The sequence below is a fragment of the Anabas testudineus genome, chromosome 13 (genome assembly GCF_900324465.2).
Source record: "Anabas testudineus chromosome 13, fAnaTes1.2, whole genome shotgun sequence".
Classification (NCBI taxonomy): Eukaryota; Metazoa; Chordata; class Actinopteri; order Anabantiformes; family Anabantidae; genus Anabas; species Anabas testudineus.
The window spans coordinates 25,688,638-25,706,388 of NC_046622.1; the positions used below are offsets into that span (position 1 = coordinate 25,688,638).

Sequence of the window (17,751 nt, forward strand, 5' to 3'; positions counted from 1 at the left end):
TAACTGATTACACAAGCTATTTTGACCTAATTTTAAAGAGAAAAAACATTGCTGTTTGTTTAGCACTTTGATTTGGAAACATGGCACAAAGTAGGACTGTTAGGTAGATATAAAGCTTATGCAATAAGACATCTTTACAAGACAGTCAAATTTATCATCAAGAGAAGAGTGTTACAGCACTACTACCCTTCACACTCAGGCACTACAGTGCAGCATTCTACAGCTAATGTGAAGAGTAAAATGTAAGCTTTTCTGTGAACTCTCAATGGTCCGGTTACCCCACTAGGGATGTTTTGCTGGGTTTCCTCTGACAGTTTTTCTGCAATGTCAAAGTTGATGAAGTCATAGAAGATGGCATGACACCTCACAGACATTGTAGGCTCTCTTGTGCATGAGAACAAGGGTGTGGGGTGAGAGAGGTGCTCAGACGGTTGTATGTTGCAATCTGACCACTAGATGCTGATAAATCTTTCACATATTATTCTAGCTGACCCACACCAACTTAAAGGTTTCTGCCCTAAAATGTGCAGCAATATGCCAGTTAAGATTCTCAGTCGTCCAGGTGAAGTTATCTGGAAGTTGAGTCATGGCAACTGGACTTCCTTCTTGTTAGCAGCTGGACTTACTTCTTGTTAGGCAAAACCATTTCACTACTCATCCAAGTAGCTTTTCAGTCTCTGAAAAAGGCTAAGACTGAAAAAGGAAGTCCAGTTGCCATGACTCAACTTCCAGTTCACATATTATTGTGGAACACACAGTGGAAGCCTACCTTGACACACTGTAGTATGCATCATTTCTTCCTCATTAGCAGTATTAATGTTAATGCTCTGTAGTCTGACTTTATTAAAAATGTGACAAAAAAATGTGTCCATAAAGCACGTCACTACTTTATTAGAAGACACAAACAGGAAGTCTTGGAATTTAACAGAATACTCATGAATATAATAATTTATGAATTTGTGATAATCCATGTATGTTTAAGATAAAATGTTATCATACACTGCCCATCCAAAATAAAAATCACTATCTGGATTTTACTAAGCAAATATGTAAGCGCATCCCCTTGGATTACTACTGCATGGATGATTATTTTTCAGCTGGCAACAAGTTATTTAACCCTTACTGATGCAGTGAGTAGCTTCTCATTTCTTAAACAACCATGTCAGAAGACACAATCTGTGGTCATGAAAAAATTGTTAATTTGTTTCAGAAGGGTCAAATGCATGCATCAAAGCAAAGAAAACATCTAAGGAGATTTCTGAAACTAGTAAAATTGGGTTAAGCACTGTCCACCTCATTATTAAAAACTGGATGGATAATGGAACCATCATCTTCGAGGAAGAAATGTGCTTAGAAAAAAATCTTGAATGATTGTGATCTGCAATTACTTAAATGGATTTAATAGAAAGTAAGAGCATTTACACATGCAAAATGCAAAGGGAACTCAAGGGATTGGGACTTAACAGCTGTGTAGCCTTAGAAAACGCACTTGTCAGTGAAGCTAATCGGAAGTAGGGAGTAAAAAGATTGGACTCTGGAGCAATAGAGGAAGGTCATGTGTGTCATACCTAGTGCCTACCATACAAACCTGTGGGGACAGATGGATTGGCCACCACACCCTTAACCCCATTGAGAGTTTTTGGTATGTGCTGGAGAAGACTTTGTGCAGCGGTCTGACTCCCATAATCAAAACAAGATCTTGGCAAAAAATGTCCTCTGGACATGAATAAATGTCATTGACATTTCAGAAGCTTATTGAAATGATGCCACAGTGACTGCATGCCGTAATCAAAGGTAAAGGCTGTCCAACGAAAGTGCGTGTGACTTTTTTTTTTTTTTTGGATGGGGAGTGTTGTTATTGATAATTATCTATATCCATATATCCATATAGAGCACACACCAGGTTTATATCTGACTTACAGATTTAAGTTGCCATATACAGTAGTTGTGTGATGCCAACGCATCAAAAAGCATTAGATTTAAATGACCACTTTCACACTACAGCTGATGTATACAGAGAGCTGATGGTTTTTTATGAAAACCTAAGAAACAAAAAGCAAAACCTGTAGGCTGACATTTATACCTTTGTATTGTTTAACTGCTGTGGCAAAATCCGCAGAAAATCATCCGGGAGATTTCCAAGCAAAGGAGGGTTCCAGTTTCGGTAGCTTCTGAGATACTGGTGATCTGGAGGTGGATGGGCGTCAAATCTGGTAGACCCCATGGAGTAACAAGACACATAAGTAATTCTACTTAAGTAAATTACCAGCTAACCCCATGCTATCTCAGACTACTGTTAATAATGTACACTGTACATCCTTCATCCTACAAAACACCCATCCAATAAAACAACAATTTATAACAGTTTCAAATGTTAAGAGATACTTTATCCCCCTTTAAAGTCACATAAACATGTGGATAAAGCAGGAAACAGATAAAGCATGATGACTGATAACTGAGATATCATTCATTCATTCATTCTTTCATTCATTCATTTTCCACCACTTATCCAGGGCCGGGTCGCGGGGGGAGCAGTTTAAGCAGAGATGCCCAGACTTCCCTCACCCTAGACACCTCCTCCAGCTCTTCCGGGGGGAACACCAAGGCGTTCCCAGGCCAGCCGAGAGACATAGTCTCTCCAACGTGTCCTGGGTCTTCCCCGGGGCCTCCGCCCGGTGGGACAGGACCAGAAAACCTCCCCTGTGAGGCGTCCCGGGGGCATCCGAAACAGATGCCCAAGCCACCTCAACTGGCCCCTCTCGATGCAGAGGAGCAGCGGCTCTACTCCAAGCTCCTCCCAGGTGACTGAGCTCATCACCCTATGACTAAGGGTGTGCCCAGCCACTCTGCGGAGGAAACTCATTTCGGCCGCTTGTATCTGCGACCTTGTCCTTTCGGTCATGACCCAAAGCTCATGGCCATAGGTGAGGGTAGGAACATAGACTGACCGGTAAATCGAGAGCTTTGCCTTTCGGCTCAGCTCCTTTTTCACCACGGCCACGGACCGGTACACTGACCGCATTACTGCTGCAGATGCACCAATCCGTATGTTATTCTCACGCTCCCTTTTTCCCTCACTCGTGAACAAGACCCCAAGATACTTAAACTCCTCCACTTGAGGGAGTATCCCCCCCAACCTAGAGGGTACAAGCCACCTTTTTCCGGTTGAGAACCATGGCCTCGGACTTGGAGGTGCTGATTCTCATCCCAGCCCTTTCACACTCGGCTGCAAACCGCCCCAGTGCCTGCTGGAGGTCCCGGTCTGATGAGGCCAACAGGACATCATCATCTGCAAAAAGCAGAGATGAGATCCTGTGGTCCCCAAACCGGATTCCCTCCGGCCCCTGGCTGCGCCTAGAAATCCTGTCCATAAAAGTAATAAACAGGATCGGTGACAAAGGGCAGCCCTGTCGGAGTCCAACGTGCACCGGGAAGTCTGACTTACTGCCGGTAATGCGAACTAAGCTCCTACTCCAGTCATACAAGGACCAAACGGCCTTTAACAAAGGGCCCTGAATCCCGTATTCCCGAAGTACCTCCCACAGGATGTCACGAGGGACACGGTCAAACGCCTTCTCCAAGTCCACAAAACACATGTAGACTGGATGGGCGAACTCCCATGAACCCTCGAGCACCCTGGCAAGAGTATGATATGGTCCAGTGTTCCACAGCCAGGACAAAAACCGCATTGTTCCTCCTGGATCCGAGGTTTGACTAGCGGCCTAATTCTCCTCTCCAGCACTCTGGCATAGACTTTCCCAGGGAGGCTGAGGAGTGTGTTCCCCCTATAGTTGGAACACACCCTCCGGTCCCCCTTTTTAAAAAGAGGAACCACCAACCCAGTCTACCAGTGCAGAGGTACTGTCCCTAATTTCCACGCGATGCTGCAAAGGCGTGTAAACCAAGACAGCCCTACAACATCCAGAGACTTAAGGTACTCGGCGAATTTCATCCACCCCTGGTCCTTGCCACTGAGGAGCTTACTGACTACCTCAGTGACTTCAACCAGGGAAATGGACGAGTCAGCCTCTGAGTCCCCAGCCTCTGCTTCCTCAGCAGAAGGCGTATCGACGGGGTTGAGGAGATCCTCAAAGTCCTACAATGTCCCCAGTCGAAGTCAGCAACTCCCCACCTCCACTGTAAACAGTGTTGGCAGGAAACTGCTTTCCCCTTCTGAGGCGCCGGACGGTTTGCCAGAATTTCCGTGAGGCAGACCGATAGTCCTCCTCCATGGCCTCGCCGAACTTCTCCCAGGCCCGAGTTTTTGCCTCTGAGACCGCGCGGGCTGCGGCACGTTTGGCCTGCCGATACCCATCAGCTGCGTCCCACAGGCCAACTAGGCCTGATAAGACTCCTTCTTCAGCTTGGCGGCTTCCCTTACTTCCGGTGTCCACCACCGAGTTCAGGGATTGCCGCCGCGACAGGCACCAGAGACCCTATGGCCACAGCTCCGAACAGCCGCATTGACAATGGAGGTGGAAAACATGGTCCATTCGGACTCAGTGTCTCCAGGCTCCCTCAGGACCTTATAGCTTCCCGGAGGTGGGAGTTGAAGACCTCTCTGACAGAGGGTTCCACCAGACGTTCCCAACAGACCCTCACAATACGTTTGGGTCTGCCAAGTCTATCCAGCTTCCTCCTCCGCCACCGGATCCAACTCACCACCAGGTGGTGATCAGTTGACAGCTCAGCCCCTCTCTTCACCCGAGAGTCATAAGACATATGGTCGGAGGTCAGATGACAACCACAAAGTCGATCATAGACCTCCAACCTAGGGTGTCCTGGTGCCACGTGCACTGATGGACACTCTTATGCTTGAGCATGGTGTTCGTTACAAACTGTGACTAGCACAGAAGTCCAATAACAAAACACCCCTCGGGTTCAGATCCGGGAGGCCGTTACTCCCAATCACGCCCCTCCAGGTATAACCGTCATTGCCCACTTTGGCGTTGAAATCCCCCAGTAGGACGACAGAGTCCCCAGGCGGAGCACCTTCCAGTACCCCTTCCAGGGACCCAATGAAAGCCGGGTACTCTAAACTGTTATTTGGCCCGTAGGCACAAACAACAGTGAGAGACCTATCCCCTACCCGAAGGCGCAGGGAAACAACTCTCTCATCCACCGGGGAAAACTACAACACATGGCAGCTGAGCTGGGGGTCTATAAGCTGAGATATCTGTTGTCCATAACAGCTTTATATTCTATGAAAAGTTTCTCCTTTATCTATCTATCTCTGTGGCTTCTGAAGGCAACACTACTACACTACTATGTTTATATTGATCAACAGGCTACCGTTTCTGACTTAGAATGTGCTCTGCCAAAACAGTGCAATTTTGTGAACACTCACTGTTCACTGAATCATGACAGTATGAGTATGAGAGAAACCAGATTTCCGGGGCTTATTAATCCTGTGTGTCCTGTCCAACTGTCCATTGTTTTTTCCAGCAGCTCATGTGTTATTCTTGAAGTGGTTCAAGGAGCAAAATACTGCTGTAAGCTGTATGTATTTTTGCAATATGTAGTTATCTTGTGATAGAATAGAAATTAGTCTAGAAAAGCACTATAAAATCTGCCAGCCTACCAAAGCCTAGAGCCCTGGAGCTGCCAATGAAAAAAAAAAATTGTTGAATAGCTTTAGTTGAATAACATTTTGATATGGTTAACACCTAGATAATATTTTGTAGACCAGGACAACAGCAACAATTTTACAATTTCTGCAGAATCTGTTTAGAAATAGCATTACAATACAATAAGTGTAGACTTAGAGTTAGATTTAGGTTTTACAAAAATATTGCATTTACCATTCATTTACCATGTACATCGACCACATTGCATTGCACATCTGTCTGTCAGTCTCAGTCTCTATTTTTCCCTCCCTCTTAAACAACACCCCAAGATACTAATTCCTCCACTTGAGGCAGGATTTCTGCTTTCACCACTATGGAATTTTTTAAACAGGAGCATTTTAAACAGAGTACCTAATTTTTTAGAGACTCAATAGAATTTGGACAAGAAATTAATTGACCAGATGCACTCCATCCCCCATATAGTTGGTCTACAAGTCTATAGTCGAAATCAGGTATTTAGTTGGCATTTGGCAGGTGTGTGACTGGAGCTACAAGTCCAAGGAGATCTTAATGCAAGTGAAGGAGGCTAAAAAAAACAACAGATCTATAAGACAGATAGCAAAATACTTTAGACTTAGAATAAATAGTTGGGAAAAAGAAAGCATTTGTGAGCTCAACAAAATAAATAGGCCATAAAGACCAAAGAGGACAACTAAAGTGGATGAACCCCTTCCTTGGTTAATAAGCATCTCTTTACAACATCAACAGGAGTCAAGTATACCGTGGAGAAGAGGCATATCATTGTCAAAATCTATTATCAAGAAGAACCTTCCTGAGTGTAAATACAGAGGATTTTTAACAAAGCCAGATTATACTATGGTAGAAAACATTTATAGCATCACATGCTTTGTATTTAGATAAATAGATAAATTAGATAGATTTTCATTAAAGTATTAAAAATGATGTAAGGTACTCTGCTTAAAATCGCTGTAGTTTCTTAATATAAATGCAATATTTTTGTGAAACACTTCAGTCATACTGTATATTAATTGTTTTATTTCAAAGTCATTGTGGTGGAATATAAAGGCAATATAATAAAATTTTGTCACTTTCCAAAAACTTTCAGGCCTTACTGTAATTGCTAGGTGGATTTATTTTAAAAATTGATATGTTTTTTAATTCACTTAACACAGAGGTGTCAAACTCAGGCCCACAGGCCCAATCTGGCCACCGGTGTAATTATATTTGGCCCGCGAGATTATATCAAATGTGTATTAGAGCTGGCCCCCCAGTATATAGCACACATACCGCTAATACTACAAATCGCACAATGTTTTGTTAGTGCGTTAGCATGTCAGTCAAGACCACCAACCGATACCATTTACTGATTTAAATAAGAAATGAATACCACTGATGTGTGTTTTATTTCAAATGTAATTTTTCTTTTGTTTATAATAATAAGCTTTGCTTGCTCCACATTCAATGTTTATGCAAAACTAAAGTTTGTTTCCATATGAAAAGGTTCAACATTACATACTGTATCTTGAGAGATGGGAAAACATGCACATTTGCAGTTAATTTTTCAAAATATATTCACTGAGTTTGGCCTGTTACTTTGTCCCAGTTTTTATGACTATGTCCCAGTTTTTAAATTTTGGCCCACTGCAAATTTGAGTTTGACACCCCTGACTTGAAAAATTACATTTCTTTTGAAAAACCCAAATCAGTCAACCAATGTCATAAATACTGGCCTAAAACCAGATGCAACTCTGCATCACCTTACACCTTAAGCTACAAACACTTCATCCATTTAATAAAATCAGAGCTGCATGGATTTGGTAGAATAAAACTCAAACTGGAAAAAAATATTTTTTATATTTCTTGTTCTTACTTTGGTAGAGGTGTTGGTGGGGTTTCTGGGTATTTCCTGTCATAAATATGCATATCATATTTTGGCGGAGAGTAGACTGGAGGTGGTTCCTCATCTGAACTGTCAGGTTCAAGTGTGCGCTCCAAAATCTATAATGGAATCGACAGTGCAACAAAAGCTTTGTTTAATTTATTTTTATTTTTTTTAAACGTGCCTTATCACGCATTTGCAATTTTGGATAATTCTACTTTAGACAATAAAGTTCACTTCATTTTTTTGTTTATCAGGGACAACACACAATAGAGAAGTTGTGGACTTACTGGGATCTTTCTGAAACATATAGTTTCTGAAACATTCATTTGTGATTATGACTCCATGTTGTGACTGTGCCTGGAGGTACAAGTTACAATTGAAAACACATTATTTACACAGCAACAGCTAGTTATTAGCTAGCTATTAGTTCTGCAAAACACAGGCCCATTTCCAGGAGTGAGACCTGAAATCCAACTACGAGACCTGAAAGGCAGAGTTGCAGAGCTGGAATGTGCTGAGGGAAATTGACATAATCTTGCCCTAATTAAGTGGATGAATGATTAAGGCCAATCATGCAACATAATGGGACATGGTTGTGTAACCCCAGCCCCACCTCACCTGTATAACCTCCAGCAGGTGAGGATAATGCTGCTTAACCCACGTTTGGAGCAATGCTGCAGCAGGTTCTTTGTTTCTGCTGTGATTACACTACGATCTCTAGTGTCCTAAAAAGTGACTCCAATTACTGCATACTAATTTTTTTCTGTGTCACTGTTGTCCCATGGAGAGGGGTGTATCTGGAATGCATCTCTTCTCCCTAATTATGTTTCAATATTTTCTAATATTGCTCTATTTTGTCTTTTTTGTACTATCCTCTAGATTTGTTCTGATCTTTACTCTACTATCTCAATTGCCCCTTCAGGGATCAACAGTGTAAATTTAAAAATGTCCTTCTGGGATTAAAAAAGTTAATTTTTTCCTTAAATATTACCTTACCTCATATCCACCCTAAGGTGTCAAATGTGTCAGATTTGTCCAAAAAGGTAATTTTAAACTTTAGTCCACAGGCAAGTGGATGTTGAACATAAAACAAGCAAGAGGCACAGTCCATATAAAAACACATATTATAGTCAATTATTTGAGGTATATATACACTCCCCTTTTGTTTGAACCCATCCATTGACTTTTCACTGCATTGTCTAGCTTTTTATGAGTACTGACATCAAAGTGAAGGCATCTGTTTATTACTGACAGACTGTAATTGCCTTAGATCTTCTTACCTCTGGTGGGATGCTGTCATCTGAGTCTGAGCTGTCATCTGAGGCTTGTTCATCAATGCTCATCTGGAGCAGTTGGTCAATTGTGGCATCCACAGCTCCACTGTTGGAGCGCAGCACACACTCAATCACCTCATAGTCCAATGATGGGAACATAGTTTTGAAGTCCTCCATTGCTTGGTTGAACTCAAGGCGTCTGACCTGCTGGTTAGGCCTGCTGTTGTTAAGCTGTCCCTGTCCACTGTCACCTCCACCACCATTTCTTCCACTGCTTCTGGAACCTCCATTGCTGCTGCGTCTGAACAAGCTAGTCATCCTAAGAACCTGGCTGAGTTCAGTCTCACTTGCTGTTCACTTTTCCTCACTCAGTTTCTCATTCTAACACAAACACGACACTCTTGGGAAGTGAGTTATAATAGGTGTTTTCCAGCCCAATGCTACTCACTATTTATTTGCATCCAGCATGGCTGATTACAGAGTGTGCCAGGACTGGAACACTTAGGAAGTTAAATGTCCTGTCTCTATCACAATCATCACCTGCAGAGAGAGAAGATAGGAGGTTCATTACTATGAGTTAGTAAGACAAACACTGTAAAGACTAATGGCTCCCAGACCTCCTAGGGATTTTCTCTAAAAACTGTAGTTAAGTAGTTAATTCAGTGCTAGGGCTGCATGATTAATTGATATATTAGGTCTTGAGTCATAACTATGCAATTTACTTATGCAATTTTAACATGAAGACAGTTCTGCTGTGTTTGCACTGGCAAACTGCATCAAACCAAGGTGACCAATAGCCTCACAATTATATCTGGTCAACTATTTTTTCAATGTCAGTGAAACAGTGTCATCCATGATCAGTTAACTACAGGACTCTGTCATACCTGTAGTTTAGTTGCTTGCTGATTAAAATGTCAAAACAGCAGATAAGGTCAGCTGTCTCCATGATGACAGAACAAACTTTTTATTATCAGTATGAGCGCTTTTTGCCAATTGTTTAGAGACAGATTGGCTATTGCAGACAAGAGGTATCACTCTATAATGAATCTCAACAATCAGAGAGAACAGTGTGTCAATACAACCCCGCTATTTGAAACCAAAGATTGTCTGTGAAATGTAAGAGGTCTCCCTCTGTAACGCCTGAAAAATGAGTGAGTGTCTCTGTACTAAATGTTCATATCATCTCAAATAAATCAAGGGAAATGTTTGTATGTAAGTATGTAAAGGAAGCAGTTGTTGGAAAAAAAGATGTGCCAAAATTTAGTAGACTGTTAATGTAAAAATTAAATCATATACTATACTGATTCTAAAAGGCACATGGAAGTTACAGAAGCAATCACATATCTCACCTGGTTTTAACCAACACAATGGAAAACAAAATATTCAAGAGAAAAACTGTGTAGACAAGCAGTACTCAACTCTTTCAGCTGATTTTCCAGTGTTGAGCTGCCTGCTATGTTCAGTGCACCACAGGCAGGCAGATGTGCAAGGAATTCTTTATTTTGCAGAAATAGAAAGCCATTGCCTTCAGATCACACTTTTTCCTAAAGGACTAAACAGGAGAGGAGTGCACCCAGGGAATGAAGCAGGGCCTTGCCAGCATGAGTTTGGAGAAGGGAAAAACTAGTGTGGACCCATGGACTACAGACACTGATCCAACACTGTGATCGAACACTCTTACTTACCTAAATAACTGAAAGATGGTTGAGTGGTACAGACAAAAGGCATGCATCTTAGGTTAACTGATCACTCAGAAACCATACGATTATCACAAATATCACAAATTTTCCTTGAAATATTGTAATAGAATATTGAGGCAATATCACCTGGCCCTAGATTATGCTATGCAAAAAGCCTGTTGGATGCTTCATCCACAGTTGGAGATTGCAGAGGGAGCTTTTGGAGGTCTAAAAGGAACGTAAGCTACCTGAGCACTAGCTCAAAGCAGAGTGCCACACAAGATGGGAACCAAAACAAGCTATGGTCCAAAGGACACTTGAGTGTAAAGTGTTATTACACAGTCAAGTTTTGTTTGAAGTTGGCATCTACATTATGCGAGACAAAATTCATGCTTTCTTTGGTCTGGGGTTGAAGTCTGTTAACTGTGTCAAGGTTTTGACATGGTGCCTTACAGTGTTACTCTTACTTTCATGAGAGGACAGGATTCTAAAATTGACATTGACAATTGACAGTGCAATAACAGACAGACAGTGGCAAGGCAATGCAAAGCCATGCTGTCTTATGACTTATTACTTAAGTCTGTGTAACAGCAAAAATATTTGGAAGATATTATTTTATTATTTTTATGTAAAAATGTGATAGACTGGGGCTTTATGTATTTTTTTCCAACCATGTAGGTGTGTTTTTAAAGCTTTATCTGATCTCCAATATACTTGGGGCTATCTGATTTCTTTAACAGTTAACCTTAATAGGTGATATGTGGTTGCAAATATAGACAACATAAGACAAAATACACCTCCTTATCTTGTTCAGTGTGACATACAGACACAGACAGCCCAGACATACTGATGGATGGTACGTAGAAAGCTACCTAATTTGGCAGGGTGATTAAAGAAAGTAATCACTAATAAATGTTTAAAATAAACTTATTACCAAAAATGTACTGTTAGCTTCCCTGACCATAGTTACTGTGGTCACGACCACATTTGTCATAGTGCCCAAATTCAGACCTATGTAATCATGATTTGAAATTAGCCAAAATTTTGATTTTTTTTTAAATAAACACAAGGTCAAAAATACATACAGTGCAACCAGTAAGTATGCACTGTGCTTAACCATTTCTACATTTTATGTTACAGCTTTATTTAAAAAATGATTACATTTATTATTCTCCTCACAATATTACAAAAAAACTCTATATTTTAAACTCTAAATAATGTATACTCTAAATATTAAAGTAAAAGAAGTTTGTTTGAAATGTTTGCAAATTCATTAAAAAAAAATAAATACATAAGTACATAAGTATTCACAGTCTTTACCATGACATTCAAAATTGAGCTCTGGTGCATTATGTTTCCACTAATCATCCTTGAGATGTTTGGACAACTTGATTTGAAATACAGTTCATTGGACATGATTTGGAAACGTATACATCTGCTTATATAAGGTTCCACCAGTAACAGTGCATGTCAGAGCACAAACTAAGCCATGAAGTCCAAGGAATTGTCTGTAGACCGCCGAGACAGAATTGTATGGAGGCACAGACGTGGGGAAGGGTACAGAAAATTTTCTGGGTTGGTCAGCCAAACTAAGCAATTGAGAGAGAGGGGACTTAGTCAGGGAGTTGACCAAGAACCTGATGGTCACTCTGAAAGAGCTCCAGCATTTCTCTGTGGAGAGAGAAGAACCTTGTGGATGAAAACCCATCTCTGCACCACTCCACCATGTATAGTAAAGTGCGCTGATGGAAACCACTCTTCAGTAAAAGTTTGCCTGCACCTGAAGAACTCTACAAGAAACGAGATTCTCGGGTCTGATAAATCAAAGATTGAACTCTTCGGCCTGAATGCCAAGCACCATGTCTGGATAAAACCAAGTCATACTTCGTACTTTCACACTCGGTTATGAGATCAGTTTCTGTAGTTCACTTCTTTAAATATAAATGGTAAACGGTCTGCACTTATGTAGCACTTTTCTACCTAGCTGGTACTGAAAACGCTTTACACTGCACTTCACCCATTCACACACACAAGCACACACACATGGCTGACCTGACTCACGGGGCAAACTTGGGTTTCAGTATCTTGCCCACTTTGGCATGTGACGTGGTAGCCAGGAATCGAACCACCAATCCTGTGATTGGCAGTCAACTGCTCTACCTATTGACCCACAGCCACCCCATAAGTTTAAGTGGCAAGAGGCTACAAAAACTCTCAGAGAGCTAACTTGGTTTAAAAAAAAGTCCCTGGGAGTTCTAGCCTGATTTCTAGAGTGATTGTGAAAAGTTCTCAGACTGAGCTAGGAAAGGACAAAAACCTTTATCTCAGTGAGTAGGTGCCACCTTGGGTGGCAGCCTGTTGCACTAGCTCTGGTTAGATCTATTTTCTTTCTTCATAGTTTTTGTTGTTTTTGTAGTTCTTTCTACTCTTTTTTGTATTGTTTACATTACAATAAGTTGTTTACAATATATTACTTGTATGTTTTTTTCTGTTTTTTGTTTTACTTTTGTTTTACCAGCACGCCAGGGCAAGGGAGTCAGGTATGGCAGCGGAGAGTTCATAAGCAGTCACATTATTTACCAGGCCTACACTGTTGTTGAGGAGTGAGGCCCCAGACCCCTGTGGAGCTGAGAAGAAGACGCTGGGGATGCAGGGCTGGACTCAAACAGAAAACACAGAGAAGAAGGTTTAAACCTTTTCTTCCTACTGTCATTGCAGGAAAAGTTAAGGTTCCTGGCAAATAAGATGGACAAGCTTGGAGTGCTGACTATGTGGTCTTAGGCAGCTATTGAGACTCGGCAGGGGTGCTTTTAAGCCACTGACTGTGAAGTTCACTGTGAACAGAATGGAGACCACATCGACTCCACAACGTTTGTGTGGATAATATCCCAATAAGGACAGTCAAGTGCTTCTCCAACAATAAGCCCTGGATTAACTGCAACCAGATGAAGCTGCAGAACAGTAAGAAGAAATCCTAAACAAGGACCAGGTGAAGATGGTTCAGAGGGAGTTGAAATTGAGACTGAGGGAGAGTAAAGATGCCTCCAGGAGGAAGCTGGAGAACCAGCTCGAGCATAACATTATGAATCATGTGTGGTGTGGAATGAAAAAGATCAAAGGCTTCAAAGAGAAGGGGAACCAGGGGAACATCCTCCTCCTCTTCCTCATACTCCAGACACTTAGCCTTCTTTTCATCTAGACAAAAGGACGGCACCAAACCACACCAAACCACACCCATATTTATGGGAACACCATGGCAAATCATATCCTACCTTTCCCACACCCCCTTACATGACACATTGTTTGAAAAGCTGCGCTTGCTTAATCAAAAATATATTGTACTGAAATGGCTGCTTGGGCTTTATAATTTGGGCCACTCAGTGGTGTTGTGACTGTCTTTTAATTAGTTTATGTCAACTATGGTGTCAGCAGATGTGGGTAAAGAAATTTTTGAAAAAAGAAAAAAAAGAGTTTAGGTATCGACCATGACAGAGGTTTCAATAACAATGAGTGGCCCCTCGTCAGCGTTCATGTTAACATAATATAACCAGAGTAAATACAACATGCAGTTTTCTATTTAATCTATTAAGGGGAAAAAACCTGTATGGAGCTGAATGAACCCATGTGAAAAAGTAATTGCTACCTAAAACCTAACAGCTTGTTGTGCAGCCATTGGCTACAAAAACTGCAAACATGTGTTTGCTATAACTGGCAATGAGTCTTTGTGATAAAGGAATTTTGACTCACTCTTCTTTGCAAAACTGTTTTAATTCAGCCACAATGGAGGGTTTTTCACACATGACCAGCTTGTATATCTTGCCACAGCATCTCAAAATTTTATATATATATATATATATATATATATATATATATATATATATATATATATATATATATATATATATATATATATATATATATATATATATATATATATATATATATATATATATATATATCAGACCCGGATGTCCCAAGAATGAGAAAAACTGTGTAGATTGCCACTGGCCTGTCAGACAATATGCGACTTGAGCCCTCTGACAGAGCAAGCAAGCACCTTTATGCTGCCACAGTAATGATACACAATGTGAAACTGTATTAGTAACTATATTAGTTTTGTAGCAGGGACACTGCCTCGCTAGAAAAACTAGCAGCGCACAGGGTCCTTGATGACTGACTTTGAAAACCCTGAATATAGACAGTGCATAAATCATTGCCTGCCTTCTGCTGGAAGTTTATTCCTATAAAGGGAGTTTTTCCTCTCCACTGTTGCCTAAAGTTTGCTCAAATGGGATTGTTGGGTTTTCGAAGTCATTTTTTTGTATAATCAAGTATGTACTAAACTGATAACGGTAAAGACCTGGAGACTAAAAGAGTTGGTGACACACCTTTGATAGACCTTTACAAGACCTTAAATTAAAAAGTGATTTATTTTTTTATCATTCTAACTTCACCATTACTTTACAAACTCCTATCCCAGGAGTAACATCCAGGCCTGTCCGTGTCTGTGTGGATCACGGAAATTCTGTGGTAACAGCAAAAACAGCTGATCTGTTCCACATTATATATAGAGTGCCCTTCTAATATACTCTGTATGTGTCTACATGTACCCTAGAATCATATAAATGTACCAAAATTTCCCATAACTGCATTCTGTATAACAGGGGAGCTTTAAGTCTGGACTTTGACTAGGTCACTCTCTAACCTTAATTAGTTTTAAGCTTTTGGTGGACTTGAAACTTGAAATCATTGTCCTGCTGCATAACCCAAGTGCACTTGAGCTTGAGGTCACAACTTAATCGCTGGACATTCTGCTTCAGGATTTTCTGGAAGAGTGCAGAATTCTTTGTTTTATTAATTATGACATGTCGTACGGGTCCTGAAGCTGCAAAGCAGCCCCAGACTATCACACTACTACCACCATGTTTGACTGTTTGCATGATGTTCCTTGCATGATGTTCCTGAGGCAAGTGCAACTGCATGTTATTCTGGGTTCTTTTACGACCTCCTAGATGAGTTGTTGTTTTGCTCTTATCATAATTTTAGTAGGCTGTCCACTGCTTGGAAGGTTTACCACTGTTCAAACTTTTCTCCATGTGGATAATGGCTGTGACCATAATTCTCTAGGGTCTGAAAGCCTTAGACATGGCTTTGATACCCTTTCCAGCCTGCTAAAAGTAAATTACTCAGTTTCTCAAATTAACTAACATTGCTGCATGATATGTTGGTTTTTTTTTTAATCAGCTTCAAGGCAAGTATGTTCTGACAGCCTTTCCCTTAAGAAATGAAATCATCACTTAAAAGCTGCATCTTGTATTTACTCAGATTATCTCTGTGTTATTAAAATTAGTTTGATGATCTGAAGTGACAAATATGCATTTGTCACATTTTTCACAGAATTATAAATACAACTGTTTTAAATTCTGATAATTTAGGAGACAGGTAATTTGTGACAGAATGAGAAAACAGGCTTGTAAATCTGCCATGAAAAGAATAGTTCAAAACAATTTATAGTGAGAGCTTGCTGGGGAAGCATATACTCAAAGTCACATAACATACTACCTAGCACTACTAGCATCATCTAGGGGGGTGTGGTCAGAACAAAACAGAAAGTTGGTTCCAAAAGGCAAGAGGTATGAGAAATTACATACACTCCAGCTTGATTTTAATACAAGGGTAAAAATTTAAAAACAAATATAGACAAATATGATGCAACTATAACTGATATACAATCATGTATGATGTAACAGTGTTTTTTTTATTATTATTATTTTCTACATACACAACTTTTGATCACTTTGTTTTATCTGTGATCCATAAGGAACAGAAAGAACCCCAGAAAACAGACATAAAGATCAAGAGACAGTGTGCAGGGGAGAGACAACTGGAATCAGGACAGAATGAAGGATGCTATCATAACATGTTACATCATTATAACATAATATCAAGTAAACTTAGGCATATGTTTTAGATGAAGAAAACTATTATCTTTAACATATACTTTTCAATATTTAATTGAAAAAAAATGTGGTTTATTTTATTATTTATTTTTGATGACGAGAATGCATTAACAAGACGAAAGTACAAAACATGTCTCAAAATAACTGCGTCGTGCACGTAAAAGTCAGCTAAACGGGGCTCAAAGAACGCAAATAGATTTACGTAAACAGCGATATGTTACGCTAGTTATTCCAGCTACCGTTAACTTACGCTATTCACAACCAGGCAAATAACGTTAGGTCCTTCAAACAAGGACTCATCTAACAGGGCCTCGGTGAACGGTTTGATCCGATTAAATGCTGTCTAACTGTGTCGTCGAATTCAAGACACAGATGTTACTAAATGCACAGATTTTTAGAGCAGGAGATGTAACGTAAGCCAGTGAAAATAACAACCTCCTTGTCGTGTTGGTGTTTACAAAGACAATCGGTGGCTATCCGTAAACCCAAATAACGTAGTGCTGGAACCAACTCTAAAAACTCTGTATTGTCAAATAAAACGTGGAACAATGGTGGCGTTACTCACCAGTAGGATCACAGAGAGTCAAGTTGAACAAATATCACCATCAGTCGTGACAATTTAGACAGGAGGCACAAATGAGCAACGGGACGATTGATTTTAGAACTGGGGATTATAAGGATGAGGTTCTTCTTCTTTTGTTAGTCAGGCTGTGCGCAGTGATGGCGTATTGCTGCCCCCCTCAGTTGGGACGATTTCGTTAACCAAATGTTGTTAATTTAAGATTTTGTATTGTACAGATGACCTGATAATTATCCAAGATAGTAGGCAATTTATCCTCAAATCGTGTTATCATATTGTGAATACAGATTTAGTCTGCAAACCCGACACCCAGAGACCTTCTATATGATCTCTGGAGACTTTATACGGCACCCTCACAAGACACTTCCTAAATTTACTAATTTTACTAATTTATTATGCCTACAGCTCCACTGCCCTCCCCCCTCTGGGAAAGTCAGATCACTCCCACATTACACACCATTGGTTCAGGTGGAGGGGCATGAGGCCCATCACTGGCTACAAGTCCAGCAGCCAGGTGACTGAGGGGACTGTGGACCAGGCCAACAAATCTAATAATCTTTTCAGTAGATTCCAGACTGAGCCTCAGAACGCTTCACTATAGGCTCCTCAACACATCCCCCACACGACTTAACCACCACCCATATGATGTCCATCTCAGCAGATCATGAGGAGAGAGTTGAACAGGCTTCACTACAAACCAGTGGCTCTGACCTCACATATTATGAAGGCTTTTGAGACAAGTCGAGACAAGTCAGACTCTCATTTGACCTCCTCTAGTTTGCCTATCA

The 17,751-nt window shown here is 40.7% G+C and overlaps 1 protein-coding gene across 3 annotated transcripts in view; it reads right to left on the reverse strand.

Annotated features, from left to right (window-relative positions):
* The window catches only part of LOC113167994 (CUE domain-containing protein 1), a 46,579-nt gene extending 29,499 nt beyond the window's left edge, over positions 1–17,080 (reverse strand). For 2 of the 3 annotated variants that reach the window (XM_026369023.1, XM_026369014.1), the window contains exons 1-4: positions 16,949–17,072; positions 8,751–9,284; positions 7,459–7,586; positions 2,084–2,210 (exon numbers count right to left, since the gene is read on the reverse strand). In XM_026369023.1, coding sequence (XP_026224808.1) covers positions 2,084–2,210; positions 7,459–7,586; positions 8,751–9,062 — 567 coding nt within the window. In that variant the 5' untranslated portion in view covers positions 9,063–9,284; positions 16,949–17,072. Of the gene's footprint in view, positions 1–2,083; positions 2,211–7,458; positions 7,587–8,750; positions 9,285–16,948 lie in introns of all 3 variants that reach the window. The other variant, XM_026369031.1, reaches the window with a different exon arrangement.
* Positions 17,081–17,751: the final 671 nt, after the last annotated feature.